General features: G+C 49.7%; 1 protein-coding gene across 1 annotated transcript in view; it reads left to right on the top strand.

Annotated features, from left to right (window-relative positions):
• LOC147710433 (collagen alpha-1(II) chain-like) overlaps positions 1 to 26,055 on the top strand; it is a 218,560-nt gene that overhangs the window by 188,460 nt on the left and 4,045 nt on the right. Inside the window, exon 11 of the mRNA XM_086920000.1 lies at positions 995 to 1,075. Within this exon, the coding sequence (XP_086776126.1) occupies positions 995 to 1,075 (81 nt within the window). The remainder of the gene's footprint in view (positions 1 to 994; positions 1,076 to 26,055) is intronic.

Below are 26,055 nucleotides of genomic sequence, written 5' to 3'. Positions count from 1 at the left end.
GGGGGGGGACCTAGAGGAGGACATTGAGGATTACCTTGGACGCTACCTTCCGACGCACAAGGGTACTGCTGACGAAAAACTTACTAGATCCAGTCTGATGCCAGGGGGTATTTCTAAGGTAAGGGATCTATAACTAACCTATGTTTCTTACAGATATATCGTTACTGAAGGTAAGTAAATTGTTTCTCTACCAGATACATTGTTATCGAAGGTAAGTAATTTGTTTATCAGGACCACTCCACAGGAATCTATTACATAGCAGATCAAGTGCCTGGAAATGCTTGAAACTGCTTCTTCTGTGGAGTTAACTGTTTCTAAGGAACTTGCTGGTTCACCTGACTAGTGCCCTGTAAGAGTTGGTCGCCCCAAGTAACTCTACCTGACCACATTGACACGTGCCCAAGTTTTGCTTGAAAAAGTTTCTAAGTCTCAAATTGATTGAATTTGCCAATGCTAGCTCGCAGTTGAGTTAAATGCTTTGATTTATTATTACTTGTAAATTCCATATCTATGGAACCCTTCGGCTGATATTTTTCATATTGGTGTCTAAATTACCATAAATACAAAGTCTATTTTTATAGATTGGTGTCTGATTTCTTGAGTGTTGGTGAATTCTTCAGTTGATTGTGGTGCTGTTTAAATCCTTTACACTTGTTCCTTTCTTTGTGTAAGCCTTGCTGCTCTGAGCCACAGCTACACAAGGGCAAGCTGAAGGTGTAAAAATCAAAATCTAAAGGGGTTTGGTAAATGTATTACATGGTGAGGTTGCACAACCACACCATATAACACACCCCTTTTCCTCACACACCAGAAAGATTGTTACTGAGGGCAAATAACGTAATCATTTAGCATTCGGTCTGTCACCTAGTGGCAACAGAACGTGGTGACTGGTTTGAGTTGTACTGTTTTTGGTTGTTGCTGGCATGTGACAGAATTGTACTAAATTGAGTGGTTTGCTGTCAATCTGTAACTCTTCTTTGTTTGAAAAAATTAGGTGCCTATTAAAGCATGGCTGACAGATTATTCCTCCCAGGACAACTTCCAGTGGTTCAGCACCCTTCCGAACGGATTTCTGGTAAGGATGTGAGTGTGTGTTTAACCCTTTTGCATGCTGCCGTCGTCCGTTGGCCGATGGCAGCACTACCTCCCTAGTGCTGCCGTCGTGCAACGGCAGACGCAGCCCCACCCACCATTCAGAACGCCCGCACCACGGCGGAAAAACTGCAGCGGTTAAGGCGTTAATCTGCAGCAGAGCACACATTCATTTATCAATATGCTATCAGGCTGAAGGCCACAGAGTGTTTTAGCATGCATATATTTGTAAAATATTAATATGCAAGAGACCCAAAAACACTTATATGGAGGACAGCAAAAATGCTATGAAAACTAGTTTCTTTTTACTGTTCTTCCTTCTGCTCCCAAATTGTTTTGAAAACTGTCCATTTTCCCAGACCTAAACATATTCTTGTGGCCTACTTCCTCATTTATGTTTGCAAGATTCAACAACTCATGTTCTTTTTTGCAACATTGTGGTAGAAACAATAAACATAATTTTTTTACCTACTTCTACATTTACGTTGATCTGCCATTGACCAACATATTGTTTTCCTTCTCCTCAAATGTAAAATTGGGAGCACAGTGAGACAATCAGTGGTTCCTTCTCAGTGTGCATTGAGAGAAGGGCCATTTATCATTGATGGTTCATTGAACTACTGTAACTCCAGTTAGATTCCAAGGTTGCTTTCTTTAGGCATTCAGCTCTGCTGGGGTAGCAAAGTCAAGCAGTCTGGGTTTACTATATAATCCATACCCCCTGATATTACCTCCATTAAAAAAAAAAGTTGTCCAGAGATTTTCATTTTTGATTTGGGAGTTTGGATCATTAGAGAAGTAATTTAGCTTGGGTACACATTGCTAAACCAGGCCAAATTTTTCTGGATAACATTTTTAAAAATGGCAGAGAGTTGCAGTGATGATGTAATATTACATGGCACCATGGGCCAGATGTAGGAAGGCTGTTACCGGTAGTAACGGCCGAAATAAACGAATTTCGTCCGTTACCGACCGGTAATAGGCTTTTCTGATGTAGGGGCCGAAATTAAAGATTCGGTTATTTACCTAATCGGTAATTTAAGGAATCAGTTAATTACCGATTTCTTAAATACCGATTTGGTAAATTACAGAATTCCTAATGTAGGGATCACTTAAATAAGTGCTTATCCCATGTTAGGATTCGTTATTTACCACCAACTACAAGTTGCTGGTAAACAACGGAAAAAAAACAAAAAGCAATTTTATGCTTATTGCTTCAGTGCCATGTTGCAGACAAACATGCCCTTAGGGCATGTATGTCTGCAACATGTGCCCCCATACACAATTGATGGGTGTAACAGGGTGTCAAAGTGACACCCTGCCACCCTATAATGTTTTTCCCCTTTTATCGAATCGGTATTTACCGATTTTGGTAATTGCCATTCATTCCTATGGGCCGCCAGGCCCATAGGAATGAATGGCAATTACCGAATCAGTAAATACCGATTCTGTAAATACCGAATTTTACAGATTCAGTAAAATTTACCGAAAAATTACCTACATACTATTTACCTATTCTTAAATGCCGAATCGGTAAAATTCGGTATTTAAGAATAGGTAAATAGTATTTACCTACATCTGGCCCCATGACACTAATATACTTCATTCTGATAGATACATCTGCCGTGTGGATTCCTCACCTTGTGAATATCCCCCTTGCGCCAGCAACGTTCGGAAAATTCTTCGTAGCACGCCGGCGTGGACGACGTCATAGGAGCACGGCATCGCGCGCGACTCCGTCTGACGTCACCGACTCCTCATAAGGCCCACGTCGGCGTGATGACGTCAGTTCCCTTTTTTCCGCGTCGTCGACGCTAACGGTTTCTGGGATCTTCTGCGATACTTTTGTATCTTATCACTGTTTAGCTGTTACAGTTTCTCTGTTGAGATTTACTTCTTCGCCGAGGATGTCGTCGAGGAAGACGGGTTTCAAACAATGTGGTTCCTGTGCCCATATGATGTCGATCACCGATCCGCATTCCGACTGTCTGTGGTGTCTTGGATCGGATCACGATGTTAAGAACTGTCGTTCCTGTTTCAAGATGAACACCAAGGCCTTGCGAGAGCGGGAGGCGAAGCTTCTGCTCGCGAAGGTGAAGGGAAGAGAAGCCGGAAGGTCTTCGAGGTCGGTGTCCAAGCGCTCGAAGACGAGGCAGTTGTCGCGGTCGAAGTCGAGGTCGGCTTCGAGGTCCAAGGCGAGGTCGAGATCGAGATCGAGAGAGAGATCAAGGTCCGGAGAGAGGTCGAGGTCCAGAGGGAGGTCGAGGTCCGGATCCAAGTCGGCCTCGGGCCATGCTTCGAGTTCCTCGAGAAAGAAGCATAAGAGGAGTAAACATCACTCCAGGCATCACTCTGGCAAGGAGTCTTCGGATTCGAGGAAGAAGTCACGTAAACATCACAAGGACTTCGTGTCTCCTTCTCCAGCTCAATTTCATGTGGGCTCTCCAGTTCAGGAGCAGGATCAGGATCTGGAGTCGCACCACTCTTTCGGTGCATGAAGAAGAGGTTCCTCGAGCACCGACTCCGGTTGTGGAGTCTGAAGATCAAGAGGGCCACGGTGCACCTTTACCGGATCAGCCTCCTTCGGAGCGGCCGTTGGGTTCGTACCCTCCCTTTCCAGGTCCAGGTCAGGATCCCTCGCAGTTTTTAAACGCCATGTTTGGTGTTTACTCGAGGGCTATGTACCCCACTGGTGCGCCTGTTGGTCCCATGGGTCCTTTGTCTTTTAATTTAGGTGTGCCCCAGGCTTATGCCCCGGCCCCCTTTATGCCGTTTATGCCGACGCCTTGTACTCCTTGGCTCGGTGCGGTGCCGCCGAGGTCGTCGACTTCGCATGCGGCTTCGCCGACTCCGGATCGGCTTCGTGGTGATTCGGATCGTGGTGCTTCCCGTCCTCAAGTTCCTCGCTCGACGTCGGCTCCGGCGCCGTCGGAGTCGTTGCCGGATCCATCGACTTCGGTCCGCATGGAATGGTCGAGGCGCAGGGCACAACGCCTCTTGGAGGAGAAGGAGTATATGGACTCCGAGGTTGAGGAAGGAGAGTTGCAAGATCAGGGGGATTGTTTTGAGGACCTCCAAAGCGCAAGTGGCCTGGAACTTTCTCCTGAGTGGGGTTTGCCATCCGGATACTCCATCTAAGGACTTAGCACCCTATCATGTTGTTATTAGGAAGGCTGCAGATTTGCTAGGCTTGACTTTGCCTACAGTTGAATACAAGCCCAACATCCTTACGGAAGTTTTGCATTCGCCTTCTTCAATTGTGGAGCCTACACTTCCTTTTACGGAGGCATTGACTGAGCCGATAAAGGAGGTTTGGAAGAGACCTTTGACTGCTCCTGCGGTGTCCAGGTCAGTGGCAAGGCGTTACAGGGTGGCTCCTGATGACCCTGAATTTCTTTCCTCGCATCCTGCACCGGAGAGTCTGGTAGTGCAGGCCGCCTGTTCCAGCAGGGCTGCGGGCTCTTTCCCTCAGGTGCCGGCAGACAAGGACTCTAAAAAATTGGACCAGTCTGCTAAAAAGATTTTCTCCTCGGGTAGCATGGCCTTGAAATCCACCAATGCTACTTGCCTATTGGGGAGGTATGTTCATGCGTTGATGGACTCTGTTAAACAACTTTCTTCTAAGCTTCCGGAGGACGATAGGAAGAACTTTAACGAGGTGGTCGCTGATACTCAGGCTGCAGCTCGTATGGTTATACAGAGTCGTATGGACACGGTGGACTCTGTTGCCAGGATTATGGGCTCTACTGTTGCAACAAGAAGGGCCGCATGGCTTAAGTCCTCCGATTTTTCTTCTGATGTTCAGTCTACCTTGTTGGACTTGCCATTTGATGGGACAGGCCTCTTTGGTAAGAAGGCTGACGTAGCTCTGGAGAGATTCAAGGACAGCCGGGCTACGGCGAAGTCTTTGGGCCTTCAGACAAGGGGTTCTGCGGCTAGGAAGTTCAGGGGATTTGGCAGATCCAATTTCCGTTCCTACAGCCAAGGTCAGCAGCAGCAGCAGCAGCGTCAGAATCCTTTGTATAAAACCTACAGAGGAAAGCAAAGGGGCCGTGGTCGTGGACGCCAGGCCTCCTCCTCCTCCTCTTCCTCTAATAATCAACCCCCTCCCTCTGCAGCAAAGCAGCCCTAGATCCGCCATTCTGGAGCATGTGGTGCATGTGGTGGGGGGTCGGCTTACTCATTTTCTACGGGATTGGGAATCAGTTACATCAGATCTTTGGGTTCTCAATCTCGTAGAGAATGGGTATGCTCTTCCTTTCCAGGAGTTCCCTCCCAATTACCCTCCTTGCCAGGGTTTTTGTTCGGAGGACCACCTTATTCGCCTGCAGGAAGAAGTCCTGGCTTTGTTCAATAAAGGTGCGATAGAGGTGGTTCCAGAGCAGGAAAGGGGTCAGGGGTGCTACTCCCGGTATTTCCTGATCCCCAAGAAGGATGGCAGGTTACGTCCTATCCTGGACCTCAGGATTTTAAATCTCTATCTCAAGCAGGAGAAATTCAAAATGCTCACTCTTGCGCAGGTTCTTCAAGCGCTGTTGGAAGAAGACTGGATGGTGTCAATCGACTTGCAGGATGCGTATTTTCACATCCCGATCCTGAAGTCGCACAGGAAGTATCTCAGTTTTACGGTGGGATCGCAACACTACCAGTTTGCGGTCCTTCCGTTTGGTCTTACTACTGCGCCTCGAGTTTTCACCAAGGTGATGGCAGTGGTGGCGGCACATCTCAGGAGGTCGGGTATTCCTGTATTCCCGTATCTGGACGACTGGCTGATCAAAGCGGAGTCGCCCGAGAAGGTGCTTCATCACCTGCAAGAGACATCGCAGCTGTTGTTCAGGTTGGGTTTTTCGATAAACGTGCCCAAATCTCACCTTGTGCCCTCCCAGCGCAACCTGTTCATAGGTGCGGTACTGGACACTACTGTATGTCGTGCATTCCCTCCTCCACAAAGGATTCGCGACATTCAGGAAATTATTCCTTTATTTCACAATGGAGCGGTTGTTCCGGTCCTGAAGGTCCTTCGCCTGCTCGGTCTGATGGCTTCTTGCATTCTCCTGGTCAACCATGCACGCTGGCACATGAGGGCACTCCAGTGGTGCCTCCGCAGGCAGTGGTATCAGCAAAACAGAGATCTCGGGGAGTCAGTGAAGATCTCCAGAGAAACTGCAGCGGATCTGTCTTGGTGGGGCGTGGAAGGCAATCTGTCACAAGGAAAGCCTTTCCATCTGCCTCCATCGGTTGCCACGTTGATAACGGATGCGTCCACTCTAGGGTGGGGTGCTCATCTGGGGGATCTGGAGGTCAAGGGTCTTTGGTCTCCAGAGGAAAGGTTGCTTCACATCAACCTTCTGGAATTGCGGGCCATACGTTTGGCACTCAAGGCCTTCCTCCCTTCCCTTCGCGGTCGGTCGGTCGGTCTAAGTCCTGACGGACAACACGACCGCGATGTGGTACATCAACAAGCAGGGACGAGTAGGGTCGTGATGTCTTTGCAAAGAGGCTCTGCGTCTCTGGTCCTGGGTTCAGGACCACCAGATTTGTCTGATGGCAAATCACCTGGCCGGTGTCCTAAACGTGCGTGCGGACGTTCTCAGTCGGCAGTTCTCTGCCGATCACGAGTGGAGACTTCACCCGGAGGTTGTTCGCAACATCTTTCAGATGTGGGGAACTCCTCGGGTGGATCTGTTTGCCACTCGCGAGAATGCTCACTGCCCGTCATTCTGCAGTCTCCAGTATCCGATGCAAGGAGCATTGGGGGACGCGTTTCAGTTGAGCTGGGGAGGTCAGCTCCTTTACGCGTTTCCTCCCATACCCTTGATTCCTCGGGTTCTGAGGAAGATTCGCCAAGACCGGGCCCAAGTCATATTGGTCGCCCCGGAATGGCCAAGAAGGGTGTGGTACACAGATCTTCTCCACCTCTCCTCTCACCCGCCACTCCGTCTCCCTTTCAGGGCAGACCTCCTCTCTCAGATGGAGGGGCAGGTTCTACACCCCCACCTCCAGACATTACACCTTCATGCCTGGAGATTGAACAGGGCAATCTGAATTCTCTCTCTCTCCCTCACGATGTGGTGGATGTCATTCTTTCTGCCAGGCGTGACTCCACCAAGTCCATCTATTCGTATAGGTGGTCTAAGTTTGTCTCTTGGTGTAGTGAGAGGGATGTTGATCCGTTAAAGGCTCATTTGTCTGATATTTTGTTGTTTGCTCTTTCTCTGGCTCGGCAAGGGTTTGCTGTTGCCACTGTTAAAGGTTATCTTTCGGCCTTGTCGGCATTTCTCTGTTTGCCGGATCAGCCCTCTCTTTTTAAATCTCCTGTGGTATTAACATTTTTGAAGGGGCTTACCCTTCTTCTCCCTTTATTGTGCCTCATTGGGACTTGAATCTTGTGTTAACCTATCTGATGGGTTCCCCGTTTGAACCCTTACACAAGTGTCCAATGAGGCTTCTTTCTTTTAAAACGGTCTTCTTGGTTGCAATTACCTCGGCAAGGAGGGTAAGTGAGCTTCAGGCTCTTAGTTCCAAGCCCCCGTTCTTGTCTATACATGCTGAAAGAATGGTTCTCAGGACCAGGGCTGCTTTTCTGCCTAAGGTGGTTACTCCCTTCCACCTAGGACAATCCATTACCCTTCCATCCTTTTATCCTCCCCCACATCCTTCCAAGGAGGAGGAGAGGCTTCATCGCCTGGACCCGAAGAGAGCGGTTAGTTTCTATCTTGATAGGACTAAGGACTATCGTATTGACGATCAGCTCTTCGTGGGTTTTGCTGGCTGCAAGAAGGGCAGAGCGGTGCACAAGCGCACACTTTCCAGATGGATTATTCTCTGCATCAAGATTTGCTACTCTCTGGCGGGTAAGGACCCTCCTGAGGGTATTAGAGCTCATTCAACTAGAGCGAAATCTGCTACTTCTGCATTGTCTAGAGGTGTTCCTGTTGAGGACATTTGCAGGGCCGCGACATGGGCTTCCCTCCACACTTTTGCGAAGCACTACTGCTTGGATGCTGAGGTGAGGAGGGACGGCCACTTCGCGTGCTCTGTTCTCCAGGATTTCCTGGTATAGCAGAGTGGTCACCCTCCTCCGGGAGTGGGGACTGCTGTGGGACTCTATTCACAAGGTGAGGAATCCACACGGCAGATGTATCTATCAGAAGAACAAGTTACTTACCTTCTGTAACGCTTTTTCTGGTAGATACAGTATCTGCCTGTGGATTCCTCACTGACCCACCCGCCTCCCCGTTGTCCACTCTGCTATACCTGGGTTTGTGTGCAAATGTATTTATGATTTTGTATATCTGAAATTGTATAGTTTTGCACTTTAATTGTTTTTGGTTGCATGTACTGTGTACATTGTATATATATATATGTACTTGTGGGTCCGTCCGGGTGCCTCGAAGGCACGGAAAAAAGGGCGGAACTGACGTCATCACGCCGACGTGGGCCTTATGAGGAGTCGGTGACGTCAGACGGAGTCGCGCGCGATGCCGTGCTCCTATGACGTCGTCCACGCCGGCGTGCTACGAAGAATTTTCCGAACGTTGCTGGCGCAAGGGGGATATTCACAAGGTGAGGAATCCACAGGCAGATACTGTATCTACCAGAAAAAGCGTTACCGAAGGTAAGTAACTTGTTCTTTTGGTGTCAAAACATAGGTATTGGGTGTCAAGTAGCCTTACAGAGACAGAAAAAACCTCCTCAGAGCAACCCTTCCACCATTTTCCAAAATGGTGACTATAATAGAAGAAGTGGTAGCTCTGGAGACCAGCCTTCAGGCTTAATCCAGAAGGAGTGTTAAGCAGCTTGTTTCAGCAGAATTAATCATATGGTGTAGGTTAAACGAAAAAGAACCACACTTTTAGTTATAAAAATAAGTATATTTATAATACACATTCGCTAACACATTGGTATATCTCCTACTCGGAGATATCAACACAATACACACAATATTTCAAAAGGAAACAGGTAAGTAAGCACAATTTCACAGTGATATCCAGGGGACGACCAACCCATATACTAAAAAAGTGGAATGCGAACTGCGACCGAAGTCGGTACTTGGACCAAAAGACTCAGAAGAGCTGGGGACACAAGGGACCACCCAAGGTAAGTACCCCTCAACCCCACGGAGGCTGTGTGCAGAGTGGAAACACAGCTGTGCACTCAATGAAAGCCAATGTGAAAGTCGTGGGTGCAGTTTTCAAGAAGAAGGACCCTTCCCAGAGGACCCTGAAGAAACCCTGTGGAAGATGGAAGGTTGGAGAGTCACCCCAATTTTGGATACCCCAGGAACCAGGATACCTACACCAGGAAAACCGGGTGCATAGGTGTGAAGTGATGTCAGAAACGGCTGTAGACCACAATGGAGGACTTCAGTGAACATGATGCTGGCGAAGAATGTGTAAGAATCCGGCGGAATCCAAGGATGGATTCTTGAAGAGGAGTACCTGCATGCAGAGGGGACAGAGTCTATGCCACTCAGGAGTGACCAGGAAGCACAAAAGACCAATTACCACCGTTGACGGAAGATGCAGGAGAGTTGACAGTGGCATTGTCACTGCAGCTGTGACGACCAGGCTACATTGCTGTCCCACGTCGGAAGTCGAGAACCAGAGGGTCGGTGTCCGGCAGGAGCACAAACACGCCTTGGCAGCAGCAACAGACATGGCAGACGAAAAAGGTACAACGTTGGGACCAGAAGGGTCCAAGGGACTGCTGAAGTGGAGGAGAGTCTGAACCGGGCAGAGCAAGCAGGGGAGCCACTGAAACTCAAGAAGACCCTTTAGAGGACCCATGGGCCGAAGGCACAGGAGTCGCAAGAGGACCTCGAGCAGCTAGCCAAATATGCAGGCCCACGGTGCAGAGCACGCAGTGAGGATGAAGATCTTGGCAAGAAGAGATGCTGGAGGCTGGAGCTTTTTGTAGCCTGAAGATCTCTTGAGGACCAAGTCAACAAGCCTTGGCAACTGCAAGTAAATGTGGTGCACATGGGTGCTGCTCCAGCAGTTCCGATGAGGGGTACAGGCCTCAAACTTGCTGAGAAGACAGTGCAGGCTTCGAGGGAGATGCAGAACCACCACCTGTTCTTTGCGAAGTCTATGGGACATCAGGAGTAGCAGACCAGTCAGCTTAGTTAAGGTGCCTGCAGATGCAGGGGAGTGACTCCTTCACTCCAATCAAGATTCCTTCGGGTGTCTTTGATGCCCACAGGCCTGGAGAAGAACCTGGATGAAGCACAGGCACAGATGACGTGGAAGGCTGGCAGGACGACGAGAACAGGAGCAGCAAGAGGCTTCCTTGGTGCAGTCTCGGTTCCCAAGCAGAGTCCAACGAAGTTCAAAAGTGCCCAGACGGTACACGTAGACGTGGTTTCGGATCTGAATCTTGTCCCATGACGAACAGGTAAGCCCTTAAGTACACTAGGGAAAGGGTTGGGATGGTTCAGGGTTCCCTCCCAAAGGAGGGGACAGACAGAGGTAAGGATACTCATATTCTTTGTCCAGTTGTGCGCCAGAGCGGGAGTCAACGGCCCCCTGAATTGGTTCCAACAGACGTATGCAAGGAAGGTAGTAAATGTACCCTTCAAAGCAGTCTGGTGGCACTGGCAAGCACCCCACCTCAGCTCAGTACACTAAGTTCTGTCTGGGAGGTGGTTACACCTTCCTGTGACAGGAAACCTATTAGTCTACCTTCCCCTGCTCCTGCCTGGCTCAGCAGCAGAAGGGTAGAATTGTGTCTGGTCAGCAGCAGCCCTAGCTGGCTGTTAGACCGTGAAAGCCTGGGACTTGGTATACAGGGGGGCTCCCTAGGGGTCAATGAGATCCTACATCCGACACTGGAATCGGTATTGGGGTAGGATTCCAACATGTTTGGTACCAAACATGACCGGTTTCGGGCAGCCAATATATAGTTAGACATCTCGTAGCTGACTTGATGTTCACAAAAAAAGAGAATGACACCAGCAAAAAGTGGGGGTGACTATGAAAGCAGATCCATTCTCTGAGTGTCTGTCATTGGTCTTGATTGAGGGAATACCATAAATGCCTAACACAATATAGGAAAGTAGAATCTGCTTTCATGGTTACCCCCGCTTTTTGCTGTTGCCCCTCTGTCCAGCCCGTCCTCTGGAGGGGATCCCTGTATCATCCCAACCCTTTCACTAGGGTACTCAAGGGGTTACCTGTGGATAGCTCTTCAGATTCGTTGTGGAACAAGATCCAAAACCACTTCATCTTCAACTATCTGGGCACTTTGGACTTTGCTGGGCTTCGCTTTGGGAACTGAGACTGCATCTGGGAAGACTCCTGCTCCTCTTGGTCTTGTCGTCTTGCCAGTCTTCTGCATCATCTGTGCCTGTGCACCATACAGGTCTTCTCCAGGCCTGTGGCCATCCAAGACACCCGAAGGCATCTACCTTGGAGTGAAGGAGTCACTCCCCTGCATCTGCAGGCACCGCAACCAAGCTGACTGGTCAGCTGCTCCTGATGTCTCACGGACTCCAAAAGGCTCAGCAACACAGGCAACAACTCCCCCGAGACCTTCACTGGCTTCTCAGCAAGTTTGAAGTCAGTATCCATTGTCTGAACTGCTGGAGCAGTACCCATGTTCACTACGTCAACTTCCAGTTGCCAAGGCTTGTTGACTCTCTTCTCCAGAAATCATCGAGCTCCAAGAAGCTCCAGCCTCCAGCATCTCTTGCTACCAAGATCTTCTCGTCCTCACCGCATCCATGCTTGGTGAGCTGCTCGAGATCCTCTTGAGACTCCTATGCCTTAGTCTTTGGCTCCAGTGGGCTCCCATCCTTACTCGAGGCCTGCTCGGACTCCCCTGCACTTGGTGAATCCCTTGGAACTTGCTGGTTCTGACACTGCAACTTCTTCACTTTCCTCGTCTGTTGCTGCTGCCAAGGCTTGTTGGTGTTCCCGCCAGACTCCGACCCCCTGTCTCTCGACTTTCAATGTGGGACAGCTCATGAATGATTCCTGGTCTTCCACAGCATCATCTGATCCTCACAGTTGCAGCGACAAGGGCACTGTCAACTCTCCTGCAGCTACTGTTATCGGTGGTTTTTGGTCTTCTGTGCCTCCTGTTCACTCCCGGATAGCATAGACTCTATCCCCTCTGCTTGCAGGTACTACTGATCATGAATCCACCCTAGCATTCCACCGGACACCTTTACCTTCTACGCCAGCAGCATTTTCACTGAAGTCCTCCATTGTGGTCTACGGCGGTTTGCGACCTCACTTCACACCTATGCTACGGGTTCCCTGGTGTAGGTATCTTGGTTCCTGGGGTTTCCACAGATGGAATGACTGTTCAACCTGCCATCTTCCACGGGGTTTTGTCAGAGTCCTCTGGGAATGGTCCTCTTTCTTCATTACTGCAACCCTGAGTTACCCGTATGACTAACATTGAGTACACGGTTGTGTTCCCACACTGCGCACGACCTCCAATGGGTTCCTAGATACTCACCTTGGGTGGTTCCTTGGGTCGCCGGCTCTTCTCCGTCTTCTGGGTCCATTCTTGACCTAAGTCATGGTTCGAATTCCACTATTTTAGTATATGGTTTGGTCTCCCACTGGAGACCACTGTGGATTTGTGCTGCTTTGTTCTCTCTGTACTGAATATTTAGTGTATTGTATTGGTATCTCCAGGTAGGAGATGATACATTGTGTTAGTGAGGGTCTATAATAAAGTATCTATTTTTATAACTACACTGTGTGATTCTTTTTCACTTAATACCATAAGATTGCGACTGGTAAAACAAGCTGCTTTAGACTCCTTCTGGATTAAGCCTGAAGGCTGCTTTCCACAGCTACCACTTAGGGCCAGATGTAGGTATCCAAATACCGGTTGGTAACGGCCGAAAATACAGATTTTCGTCCGTTACCGACCGGTATTTGGATACTACGATGTAGGGGCATATGAAAATGCATATTCGGTAATTTTACCGAATCGGTAATTTACCGAATCGGTAAATTTACCGATTCGGTAAAATTACTGAATTGGTAAAATTACTGAATCTGGATTTTCATATGTAGGTGGCACTGTAAATAGTGCCACAGGGCTTTAAGGATTCATTATTTACCACCAACTATTAGTTGGTGGTAAATAACGAATACCTGTGTATATGCAAATCTGTGCATATACACCTGTGCCATGTGGCACACATACAAGTCCTAATCAGGGGTGCAACAGGGTGTCAAAGTGACACCCTGCCACCCTTGAATTTTTCGGTATTTACCAAATCGGTAATTACCGATTCGGTAATTGACATTCATTCCTATGGGCATACAGGCCCACAGGAATCAATGGCAAATACCGATTCGGTAATTACCGATTCGGTAAATACCGAATCCTGACGATTTGGTATTTTTTACCGAATTTTTACCTACATTGGATTTACCGATTCATAAATATCGAATCGGTAAAATTCGATATTTATGAATCAGTAAATCCAAATTACCTACATCTAGCCCTTAGAGAGCTTTCTATGTTTGTCTAACACCACTAAAATCACCATACGTGTTTTCTGATGGATACATCTGCCTCGGATTCCTCACATTGTGAATATCTCCAGTGCCAGCAGCATTCGGAAATTTTGTCGTAGCTCTCCACGCCACAATAGCATGGCTCCGCTCGCGGCTCCGCTGATGTCACCGGAGCCATAAGAGAGCCTCATTGGCGTGATGACGTCAGTTCCCTTTTTTCTTTTGTGTCGTCGACGCGAACGGTTTTCTGGGACTCTCCGTGTCTTTGAGGAAGTCTGGTTTCAAGCCCTGTAGAGAGTGTGGGGGTCGTATGTTGATCTCTGACCCCATGAGGACGTGTCTGGTGTTTGTTGTCGGACCATGATGTTGAGAGTTGCTCTTGCTGTCGCAAGATGAACCACAAAGCTTTGAAAGAAATAGAGGCCAAACTCTTTATGGTGAAGATGAGAAAGGAGATGAGGAGTCGGGGGAGATCAAGATCAAGATCCAGGTCGAAGTCGTCGTTTGCTCATGCTTCGAAGCCGAAGAAGCACAAGAAAAAGAGGAGACACGGCTCTCGGTGCCGTTCTGACAAGGATGCGCCTCCAAAGTCGACTTCGCCGGCTCCTCGACATCGGAAGGACTTCGTATCGCCATCTCCTTCAAGCTCGACTCAGGTGTCTCCAGTTCGTTCGGCTTCGCCCAAGGGGTCACGGCGCATTCTGCAACGCCGGTTCATGCTCCTGTCCCGGTAGATGAAGCTCCAGTTCCTGAAGAATCTGCGGCTCCAATGGCTCCACCGTCAGTGCCGGTTGGCCCGAGTCCGGTAATGCCTGAATCGGAGACTGTCCCGGGGGCCTACCCACCTTTCCCTGGCCTGGGTACAGATCCCTCGCATTACTTTAATGCGATGTATGGAATCAGCCTCGTACCCCTCTGGAGCGCCTTCGGGCCCCATGGGTCCAATGGCCTTTAACCTGGGAGTTCCTCAGGCTTATGCTCAGGCTCCCTTTATGCCGTTCCTGCCTGCGACTCTCAGGGCAGACCTCCTCTCGCAGTTGCAGGGGCAGGTTCTACACCCCCACCTCCAGTGCTTGCACTTTCATGCCTGGAGATTGAACAGGGCAACCTGAACTCTTTCTCTCTCCCGTCTGACGTGGTGGATGTTATTTTATCGGCCAGGCGACACTCCACCAAGTCGATCTATTCCTACAGGTGGTCCAAATTTTTCGAATGGTGTGGAGAGAAGTCTATTGACCATTTGAGGGCTCGTTTATCAGACATACCTCAGTTTTCTCTCTATCTAGCCCAGCAGGGCTTTGCTGTGGCTACTGCGAAGAGCTACTTATCAGCTTTGTTGGCGTTCCTTTGCTTGCCGGATCAGCCACCCTTGTTCAAATCGACCATTGTGTTAAGGTTCATTAAGGGCCTTACTAACAAGTTTCCACCCAGTCCCTTTATTGTGCCTCAATGGGACTTAAATCTTGTCTTAACCTACTTGATGGGTTCTTCCTTTGAACACTTGCACAAGTGTCCCTTGAGACTTTTGTCCTTTAAGACAGTTTTTCTTGTAGCCATTACCTCGGCAAGGAGGGTAAGTGAGGTACAAGCTCTGAGTTCGAAACCCCCGATCTTGACCATTCATGCTGAAAGGTTTGTACTCAGGACAAGGGCTGCTTTTCTGCCTAAGGTGGTAACTCCCTTTCATCTGCGGCAGTCCATTACCCTTCCTACCTTGTATGCTCCCCCTCACCCTTCCAAGGAGGAAGAGGGGTAGCCCGACCCGACCACTGCTGGCCCCTGATGGCCACAGAATGGCCCGCCCTCTGCCCGGGCTCAGCCCGGCGACTCCCGTGCGCGTCGCGCGAGGCGGGACAAGAGGCTCGCTCTTATGCGCCTCCGGGCGCAGGAGTGTTGCGCTGCTACCGGCGTCCCCGTGTGGGAGCAAGGGACGCTGGGTAGTGTAGTCTCGACGCTCCCCCTCTCGGCGGCCGCGGTGTAGGAGCGGGGGAGAGCGGAGCAGGTCTGCAGAGTCCCGGTATGTCAGGAGCAGGTTTGAGCAACATGAAGCCCTCACCGCCTGGACCCTAAAAGGGCGGTGGGTTTTTACATCGATAGGACTAAAGACTTTTGTGTGGATGACCAGCTCTTCGTGGGCTTCATTGGTCACAGGAAAGGCAGAGCGGTGCACAAGCACACTCTTTCCAGGTGTAACATCTTGTACATCAAGATCTGTTACTTTTTGGCTGGTAAGGAACCCCCAGGGGGTATTAGAGCTCTCTCTCTACCAGAGCAAAGTCTTCTACTTCTGCCTTATCTAGAGGTGTTCCTGTGGAAGACATTTGTAGAGTGGCAACTTAGGCCTCCCTCCACACTTTCGCAAAGCATTACTGCTTATATTCTGAAGTGAGGAGGGACGGACACTTTGCGCACTCCGTGTTGCAGACAGGAGTGTATACTGCTGTGGGACTCTATTCACAAGGTGAGGAATTCCCAGGCAGATGTATCCATCAGAAGAACAAGTTACTTACCTTCGGTAACGCTTTTTCTGGTGGATACAGTATCTGCCTGTGGATTCCTCACAGACCCACCCGCCTCCCCATTGTCTACCCTTGTAGACCTTCAAAAGTGACAATGTTATAATTCTATCTGTTACTTTCATGGGAAGTGTATTATTCTATTTTCTTTCCTGCATTCATTTCACACTATGTGTATTGGTTTAAATGCTGTGTACTGTGTATTTTATATTTGTTGTCGGACCGCCTGTGTGCCTCGAAGGCACGGAAAAAAAGGGGGTAACTGACATCATCACGCCGACAAGGCTCTCTTATGGCTCCGGTAACGTCAGCTGAGCCATGCTATTGTGACGTCATCCTCATCGGCGTGGAGAGCCACATAAAATTTCCAAATGCTGTTGGCGCAGGGAATATTCACAAGGTGAGGAATCCACAGGCAGATACTGTATCCACCAGAAAAAGCATTACCAAAGGTAAGTGACTTGTTCATCTGGATTAGTGCAGGGTGTTTCATTTAAATAAGTGTGCAACATATACTAAGCCAGCCTCCTACACACACCCTCCTGATAATACTAGCTGCTCGCCCACACTACCACAAAGAGAGATGTTATAACTTGTCTAATTTAACCTCTGCTATACCTCTGGGCACTCCCTGGACTCTGTTCACACTATACCTTACTTTGGTATAGTATATACAGAGTCAGCTTCCTACACCCTCTGACTGCCTTCCTGCGGAATGACAAAATCTGATAGAGACTTCAGGCTGAGGATTCCCTAATTTGAATTTCCCAGGCTTCAGGCTGGATTTGGAAACATTTGCTCGAGCAATACCCCTTGCACCCCATCGGGTGGCTCTATTTGGCTCTTGACTGACTTCAGGGGTGTTGTTAGCATCTGTTATGACATTGAGGTCACCTGAATAGGCATCACCGGGCACGCGGACCCCAGCTCTTTTTTATCCGTGCCGGTCAAGCGCTGATCTGGGAAGAGCTACCCCTCTGTCGCTTTTTGATAGGATTTTTTTTAACTTTTTGTCGACTTCAGAATTTTTTCCAACGTCGTCTGGGAGGATGTCTTCAGGGAAGGCAGGGTTTAAACCATGCAGTGCCTGTCACCGCATGATGTCAGTTACTGACCCCCAGCTTGTCTGTCTCTGTTTTTTTAGCACGTCCACGATTCTAAGTCGCGCTCGGCCTTTCCGGCTATGGCTCCAAAGGCCTGGTGGGAGCGGGCTATGGAGCTTCTTGCAACCCGGCAGTCAACACCATCCATCGAGACTCCGCTGAGGTCCCTGTCCCGATCAAAGAAGAGGAGGTTGCTGGACCACTCCAGGAGCCTCAAGTCCTCTTCATCCCACTCAAGATCTTTGGGACACTCTGGGAAGAGGCACATGAAGAAGTCCAAGTGGACTTCATATTCGCCCCGACTGTCATGCATCGTATTTTTTTGAGCAGGACAACTCCTCTGGTGAGCCCGAAGGCCCCGCGGAGTCAGAAGGGGCCACATTGGATTCAACGCTGTCAGCTCCAACCACTGGCACCAGTGGGGCCTCAGGGATCCAATCCCAGATCTGGGGCGACGCCGGTCATGCCATCGCAACCTCCCCTGGCATCAAACCCGAAGTCGGTGCTGCGGGTGCCAGCTCCATCCTTATCCTCTATGACACAGAACCAAAATGATGTTGTTCTGTGCCAATTCCGACATCGACAGAGCCCAGGGGTCTATGTTGTCACCTGAGCATTTGGAGGATGTTTTAGACTCGGGAGAGGAATAGGAGGGACCCTTTAGATCACCAACAGGTTTCTGCAGAACAGATGGACTGCTATGGGGAAGTCGGGGAGGCCAGTGGACTGGACACTTCCCTAGATATTGGCATGCTCTCTCTGCCAACTGTGGCTACAGAGGAGGGTTCATCTTATGTCACGGTAGTTAAGAGAGCAGCCTAGGTCCTTGGACTAGAGTTGCCCTCTGTGCAGGTCAGGACTAATATCCTGACCCAAGTGCTTCAACCTGGGGCTTCCACCTCTGAACCCCTTTTGTCCTTCAATGAGGCACTTACTGATGTCCTTAAGGCGCGTGGCCCAATTCTTGCACAGGGAGCTCTGTGAATAGGACAACTGCGCAGGGCCATCGCCCTGCTTCAGGCGACCCAAAGTTTCTTAGCCAACAGCCCACCTCTGAAAGCTTGGTGGTGCAGGCTTCTACCTCCCAAGGCACGTTCCCTTCCACACCACTGGATAGGGAATCCAAGATGCTCGAGTTACTTGGAAAGAAGATGTTTTCTTCCTCCAGCCTGGCATCGCGTTCGGTGAATACTGCATGCTTATTAGGCCGTTTCTCCCACTCCATTTGGGAGATGGTTGCGCAAGTGCTGCCACAAGTCCCAGTGGAGGGCCGGGCTGTACTCTTTCAGGCAGTTAAGGATGGGAGAGATGCAGCAAAATTTATAGTAAGATGTGGCATTGACACGACTCATTCACTGGGCAGGCCAATTTTAACGACAGTGGCCTGAGGCACCATGCCTTGCTTAGGACAACTGGCTTCTCTGGCGATGTCCAGACAAATTTGAAGGACATGCCATTTGATTGATCCCATCTTTTTGGGGAGAAGGCAGACTCAGCACTAGTGAGGTTCAAGGACTCTCGAGCTACGGCTAGATACTTGGGCTTCTCTTCTACACCTCGTGTCCAGTCTAGCTTTCGCCCTTTTCGTGGCAATGGAAGGGGTTTCCAGACTCATCAGCTGTGTACCAGCCACCTTCCTGGGCAGACTTCCCAAGTTGTGCGGGGATGTGGACGCAGTTCATTCTGACCCAGGAATGGAAGCCAGAAGTCATTGGCCACCCTACCGTTGGCAGCCACAGCCTGCAAGCACTCCTAGTCTGACTGCAAGACCACACCACTCCAGGTTATGGGAGAATCCATCATCATCTCCCCCACCAGAGGTCCATAACAACGGACAAGGGGGTCTTGCAGATCATTCAGGAGGGCTATTCTCTGCCTTTCCTTTTTTTCCTCTCTTCCATTCTGCCAAATCAAGAACAGCTGGCGGAGTATCATTTAAAATTGCTCCAAGAGAAAGTTACAGCTCCCCTGGCTAAGGGAGCTATAGAGAGGGTCTTGGATTCATAAGTAGGCATGAGCTGTTATTCCCACCACTTTCTGATCCTGAAAACCAAAGGGTTATGGCCATTTCAGATCTTCGGACCGTCAATCTCTTCGTAAAGAAGGAGAAATGCAAGATGCTCGCTCTGGCTCATGTCTTGTCTGCCCTAGACCAAGGAGACTGGATGGTAGCGTTGGACCTGCAGGATGGTATTTTCACATCCCCAGCCCACATCCCACATCCCCATCCTGCTGGGCCGTAGGCATTACCTGTGGTTCAAGGTAAGCCGCGAGCACTTTCTGTTTACCATGCCCCCCCTTCGGCCTTACGCGTGCCTCTTGGGTATTCACAAAAGTGATGGCGGTGGTTGCAGCTCATCTCCGCAGGTTAGGGGTGCAAGTCTTCCTCTACCTAGCCTACTGGCTGTTGAAGGCATTCTCGCCCAGGCTGTCAGCTCCCACCTTCAGACTACGGCGCACCTCCTGCATTCGCTGGGGTTTTATATAAACATCCTGAAGTCACACCTGACTTCTTCTCAGACGCTCCCTTTTTCATCTGGGCCGTTCTGGAGACAGTGCAGTTTCGGGCATATCCTCCCGAGCAGCGAGTCCAGGATATTCATGTAATGATTCTGATGTTTCCTGAATGTTGGTGAGAATGACTCTGAGACTGTTGGGCCTCATGGCCTCCTGCATTCTGTTGGTAAAGCATGCCAGGTGGCGTATGCGGGCTCCGCAGTGGTACCTGAAGTTCCAGTGGGCACAGCATCAGGGAAATCTCACCGACGTGGTCCAGATCTCGCAAGGAACTGTGAGGGAACTGCAGTGGTGGTTGACGAACTGTGATTGGATCAATGGCAGACCCCTCTCCTTCCACAACTAGTGCTCACAGTTGTGACAGATGCATCACTTCTGGGATTGGACGGCCATCTGGGAGAGGTGGAGATCAGGGAACACAGGTCTCCGGCGGAATTGGGGCTCCTAGGGGAAATTAGTGCAATTGTTCCCGGACAACACCATGTGGTACTGCAACAAGCAGGGCCGGGTGGGGTCATGGACCCTTTGTCGAGAGGCCCTGCGTCTCTGGACATGGCTGGAACAGCGGGGCATAACCCTGGTGGTTCCCCACCTGGCAAGTTCTCGGAATGCCAGGGTGGACGCACTCAGCTGTCGGTGCCTAGCAGATCACCAATGGCGTCTCCAGTCGGAGGTGGCTCAAGTTCTCTTTTCACCCATACCACTCCTGCTCAGGGTTCTGAAGAAACCCAGGTGCGATCAGGCCCAAGTAATTCTTGTGGCTCTGGACTGGGTGAGGAGAGTCTGGTATCCAGAGCTTCTGAAAATAGGCATCGATCCTCCGATCAGGCTGCCCATTAGGGAGGATCTTCTTTCACAGAAGAAGGGGAAGGTCCTCCACCTGAACCGGTCAACTCTGCACCTCCATGGATGGAGATTGAGCAGCAGCAGTTGATGGCTCTGGACCTGCCTACTAAAGAATGCAATTTTATTTTAGTGGCCAGGCAGCCCGCCACTAAGACAGTATATGCCTGCCATTGGCAGAAATGTGTATTATACTGTGGAGAAAATTTCTATTGACTCTCTTTCTGCTTCTCTTTCCACTGTTCTTCTATACATTCTAACCCTTTCCCAACAGGGCTCAGCTTTGGGTACTATCAAAGGTTAGCTTTCTGCTCTGTCTGCTTTTTTGCGGCTGCGAGACCAACCCTCTCTCTTTAGGTCTCCAATTGTAAATAGGTTTTTGAAGGGGCTGGCTCATTTGTTTCCGCCCAGGCCCTTTGTTATGCCGCACTGGGACCTTAATTTGGTTCTCACTTATCTTATGTGTGCTCCCTTCTAGCCTGTGCACAACTGTCTCCTCCTGCTGCTTACCATCAAGACAGCCTTTCTAATGGCGATAACATCTGCCTGGAAGGTTAGTGAGTTGCAGGCGTTATCTTGTACGCCTCCCTACATGATGTATTTTCCAGACAAAGTGGTGCTTTGCACCCGTGCATCATTCTTGCTGAAGGTGTTGACCCCATTCCATCTGGGTCAGTCAATCAGGCTGCCCACCGTCTTTGCTCCACTACATCCCTCTAAGGAAGAGGAGAGTCTCTAAGGCCTGGATCCAAAAAGAGCTTTATCGTTCTACCTTAACCGCACAAAAGAGTTCCGGGTAGATGACCAACTCTTTGTGGGGAGCTAAGAAGGGGCGGGCAGTGCAGAAAAGGACAACCTCTCGCTGGGTCACTCACTGCATTAAAATCTGCAATGCCCTGGGTAAGAAGCAGTCCCCTGAGGAATTAACCTCTTCCGCGCTACCGCGTTTTCCCGCTGTGCGCTGGATTTTTAAAAATCCTGTGTTACGTGACAAAGCCAGCTCGTCATGCGCGTAGCGCAGGTAACTCCCATGACGAGCTGGCTTTGTCATCCGCGCGGAAGGGGTTAAGCGCCCATTCCAGCACGGGAAAGGCGGCAACTACGGTCTTGGCTTGGGGTGTCCCAGTCCTGGACATCTGTCAGGCAGCAATGTGGGTATCTTTGCACACGTTTGCCAAACACTACTGCCTGGACAGTCAGGTCTGCAGGGATGGGCATTTTGCGTGTTCGGTCCTGCAGGACTTCCTAGTGTAAGGTATTGGTCCGCAACCCACCACCGTGATGGTACGGTGTGGGTATCTAATTCAAAGGTAAGGAATCTGGAGGTAGAAGTCTCTATTAGATGAACAAGTTACTTACTTTCGGTAACGCATTATCTGGTAGACACTCTATCTAGCTGCAGATTCCTTACCGGCCCTGATGTCCGCATGCCTGGGTGGCGCCTATATAGGCGATTGCAAAGTCATAACCGATCCTAACAATTACATCGTTACCCTGATCCAAATGGAGCCACCCGACGGCACTCGCAAGTGTTATTGCTCAAACAAAAGTTTCCAGATCCCGCTTGACGCCTGGGAAATTCAAAAGTAAGGCATCTGCTGCTAGATAGAGTCCCTACCAGATAATGCGTTACCTAATGTAAGTAACTTGATCTTCAAGATGTTCACCCTGGTCCAGCTTTTGGACGTCCTCTGCCCCGGGGACTGGATGGTAGCGTTGCACCTACAGGACACTTATTCCTCATCTCTTTCTTGCAGACCAACAGGCGCTATCTGCGACTGGCAGGGGAGGCAGGAGCAGCTCCCGTTTTTTTTTTGTAAATGATTTTTATTGATTTTGACAAGAAAACATCGTTGACATTTGCATGACAATTCAATCCAACACTGACATTGCTAAATAACAATAATCGGAATGGCATGGCTGGGGTGCAGGGTAAAAAACTCAGCTAAGATACATTAAAGTCCACCTTGTTGGTTGGTTCTCCACTTCACTTTGCGGGATAGTTCCAATATAAATTGTCAAGGTAAATCAGAATAACCGAAGGGAATCTGCCATTATTCCTTGGAACCATATCACCATCAAGTCGTATACATGTGTAAAATAGCCTTAACCTGAACAAGAGGAACAAAAGAAAAGAAAGAAAATGATCTCTTTGTGTAACTACCATAGTAATTGTGTCTGACGATCTGATATACCAGTGGGTGACATACGTAGAACTGCAGGGGTGTGATAAGTCGCTGTTAGTAGATGTGCCGGGTGGTTGGGGGGGGGGAAGGGGGGAGAGGAGAAGAGGGAGATATTCGGAGGAAAAGGGGTAGGCAGGAAGGGAGGAGAAAAATGTGGAGGGCTAAGGTACCTTGTGTTTGCAAGCATGTGTGTTCATGCTTTTTAGGGATCGTGGGTGTCCAAAGAGACCCAGGGTCCTATGCCGGGAAGCGGATCTAAGAGGGAGAGGCTGCTACGGGCAGCTTAGCCTTAATCGCTGACAAGTAATCTTGCTATTGTGTAGGAATCCAGCACTGGGGCGCTGTTGCTCTTGCTTTAGTCTCCAATTGATTTGTGTGTTTCGATACAAGTGACCTGCGGCGGTCAAGCATCCAAGCGTGTACACTGGTGCCCGATGGCGCCTTCCATGCCATAGCTATCTTACGCTTGGCTAAGCTCAGGGGAAGATCTAAAAACTTGTTCAGGCCCTTACGAGACACATTGCGTCTTGTGAAACCCAACAGAAAGGGAAGGGTTCCCACCTCTATCTGTGTGTCTGTCACCTCTGCAAGCACATTGGCCACCGCGGACTAAAATGTTTGAATACCGGTGCAGTTCCACACCATGCGTGTTAATGTGGCTCCCTGATTTCAGCATCTAGGGCATATGTCCGCTACAGTGGGGTACATGCATGCCAACCTGTGGGGTGTGAGGTACGTGTGGTGTAAAAAATGTAATTGAGTGTACTTCAATCTGCCGCTGGTCGATATGATTTTTGGGTAGTTGAGAGATTGCAGCCACTGCTTGTCAGAGAGGGTATACTCGGCGTCCCAGTATCCGCGTAGTATTGCCAGTGCCGGCGGGTCATCAAGTCTAAAAGAGATATAGATAGCTTTTACAGCATGTCTACCTCGGCCATGAGTGAGCAGTGTTTGAAGCAGGTGCAATGTAGCAGGCTCCACTCGGTCACCGCCCCACGCTCATGGAGGGTGACGCATGAGCAAGGCATGCAATAGAAAGGAATCTTGCGGTACTTTGTATGTGTCTACCAGTTCCTCGAATGTTTGCAATTGCGAGTCTGCAAGCATGTCTCCCCATATGTCTAGCCTTCTCTCCTTCAATAGCCTCAGTTCTGGATGCCCATGACAGGAGAATGTACCGGGGAGGAGTTCCAGCGGCAGGCCACGGGCATATGGCGTCGTTCGGTCAGTAGGTGTCACATATCTGCACCAGTGCCAACTGGCCGCTGCCATTAGTATGTTGCCTCATTTTTTTCTGAGTCAGAGTAGTTGTTCCTGACATCCATTCCATCAATGTTGGGGAATCTCATGTCAAGGCACACATAGTCATCTCCGTGAGGTTGCTCTTAGCAAGCCACTGCAGTGGCCACTGCAGTTGAGCAGCTGCATAGTATTGCTCATAGTTTGGGGCGCCCAAGCCACCATCCGATAATGGCAAGTATAGTTTATGTAGAGACACCCTGGCCCTTGTGCTACCCCATATCAGGGAGACCAAGAAGGCTTCAAGCTCCCTGAAGAGAGTGAGGCAGGTGGTAGGGGAGTGTCTAGAAGAAGTATAAGAGGAGGGGAAGGACCAACATATTAGAAATGGCTACCCGGCTCATGGGGGATAAGGGGAGGCCCTACCAAAATGGGAGAGTCGGCAGGCTCTAGCTATGGCCTAGCCTAGATTTCCATCAACAGTATCAGCTCCTAAATGATAAATCTGAACCCCCAGGTACTTAAATGTGTCAAACGCCCATGTCAATGCTGTGCCTGGTGCCCGTCGCCTCTGGTCCGGCAACATTGCAGTCATTGGGAACACCATCAACTTAGTCCAGTTAACTTGGAGCCCTGAAACTCTCACATGTGCATCCAAAATGTCCGTAATCGACTGTATTATCTCAGTCCAGCCGCGCAGATATATTAATGTGTCGCCAGCGTATAGCGATAGGTGCCACCGTCAATCAACCTGCAGGCCCCAGTCAGTAACACGCAGGTGCAATCTGCACACCAGTGGCTCAATGGCGAGGGTAAAAAGAATCGGCGACAGAGGCAACCCTGGCGTGTTCCCTGCGCTATCGGGAAAGTTAAAGAGAATGGTGCAACCCGTCTTCACGCTAGCTTGCAGTCTGAAATACAACAAACTTATCTACCTTATGAAGTTGGCACCAATGCCAGCACCGCTATGAGATAATCCCAGCTCAAATTGTCTAATGCCTTCTCGATATCTAACAAAGCGACCCAGGGCCTCTCCGCCTCACCCTACGCCCAATCCAGCAGTGTAAACAGGCGTTGCAGGTACAAACCAGTGTTACGTCCTGGTATAAAGCCATTTTGGTCTTCGTGCACTAACAGGGGAACTACATTGATTAACCTGCTTGCTAGTAATTTCCAGAGGATTTTGTAGTCGACGTTCAACATCGACAGAGGGTGATAGGAAGCCATTTGGAGAGGGTCGCAGCCTGGTTTTGGCAGAATCACTAGTGTTGCTTCCCTCAGGGTAGGAGGCAACCCGTCTATCTTGAAGGCTTCAGCATACACTTTGGCTAGCCTAGGTGCAAGTTGTTCGAAGAAGGTTGAATAAAACTCCGATGGCCAACCATCCATCCCCGGTGTCTTGCTAGCTGCCCAATGGCGTCCGTGGTCTAGTCAAGCGCAATGGGATCCTCTAGGGCATCATAATGGGCAGGTATGATCTGTGGGAGTTATATCTCCATAAGGAAGTCCTGAACGGAAGTGGGGTCATGCATGGCTGGGGCCACGTAAAATGCTGTGTATAGTACTCACAATATGATTGGTTGATGGCTTCCTGTGTGTTCACTAGGGTCCCAGTGAGTGTGTATATGACAGTGATGGGGGGCTGTGCAGTGTCAGATTGCAATAGCCACGTGAGCAGCCTACCTGCCCTGTCACCTTCCCTGTGTCTGCCTGCCAAATATGTTTTGTAGTCCATTGCGCTTTTATACTCCAAGCGAGCCTGGGCTAGAGCTTGGCCGACCTGGGGGTCGGTGTGGATGAGTTGTTCGCAGCTCTGTATTGCTGACTCATGAGTGTGAAGTGCAGTGGTCAGTGTTTTACTGGGTGCCATAAGTTGCCTTGATGGTGTGCCCACGGAGAACAGCCTTAAAGGCATCCCATTCCACTCAGCTGACAAGGCAGTTCCCTCGCGTACTGAGAAGTAAGATTCAATGGAGTTTAGGAGGGTGGCCCAGTAGGATGAGTCTGCCAGCTTGGCACTCGGCAAGCGCAAAGTCAAAATCTCGGGGCGCCTCATGCCCCAGGACAAACTCAG

The sequence above is a fragment of the Lissotriton vulgaris genome, chromosome 5 (genome assembly GCF_964263255.1).
Source record: "Lissotriton vulgaris chromosome 5, aLisVul1.2, whole genome shotgun sequence".
In the NCBI taxonomy this organism is placed as follows: Eukaryota; Metazoa; Chordata; class Amphibia; order Caudata; family Salamandridae; genus Lissotriton; species Lissotriton vulgaris.
The sequence above is the reverse complement of the archived record's forward strand: the minus strand, read 5'-3'. Positions and strand labels throughout refer to the sequence as shown.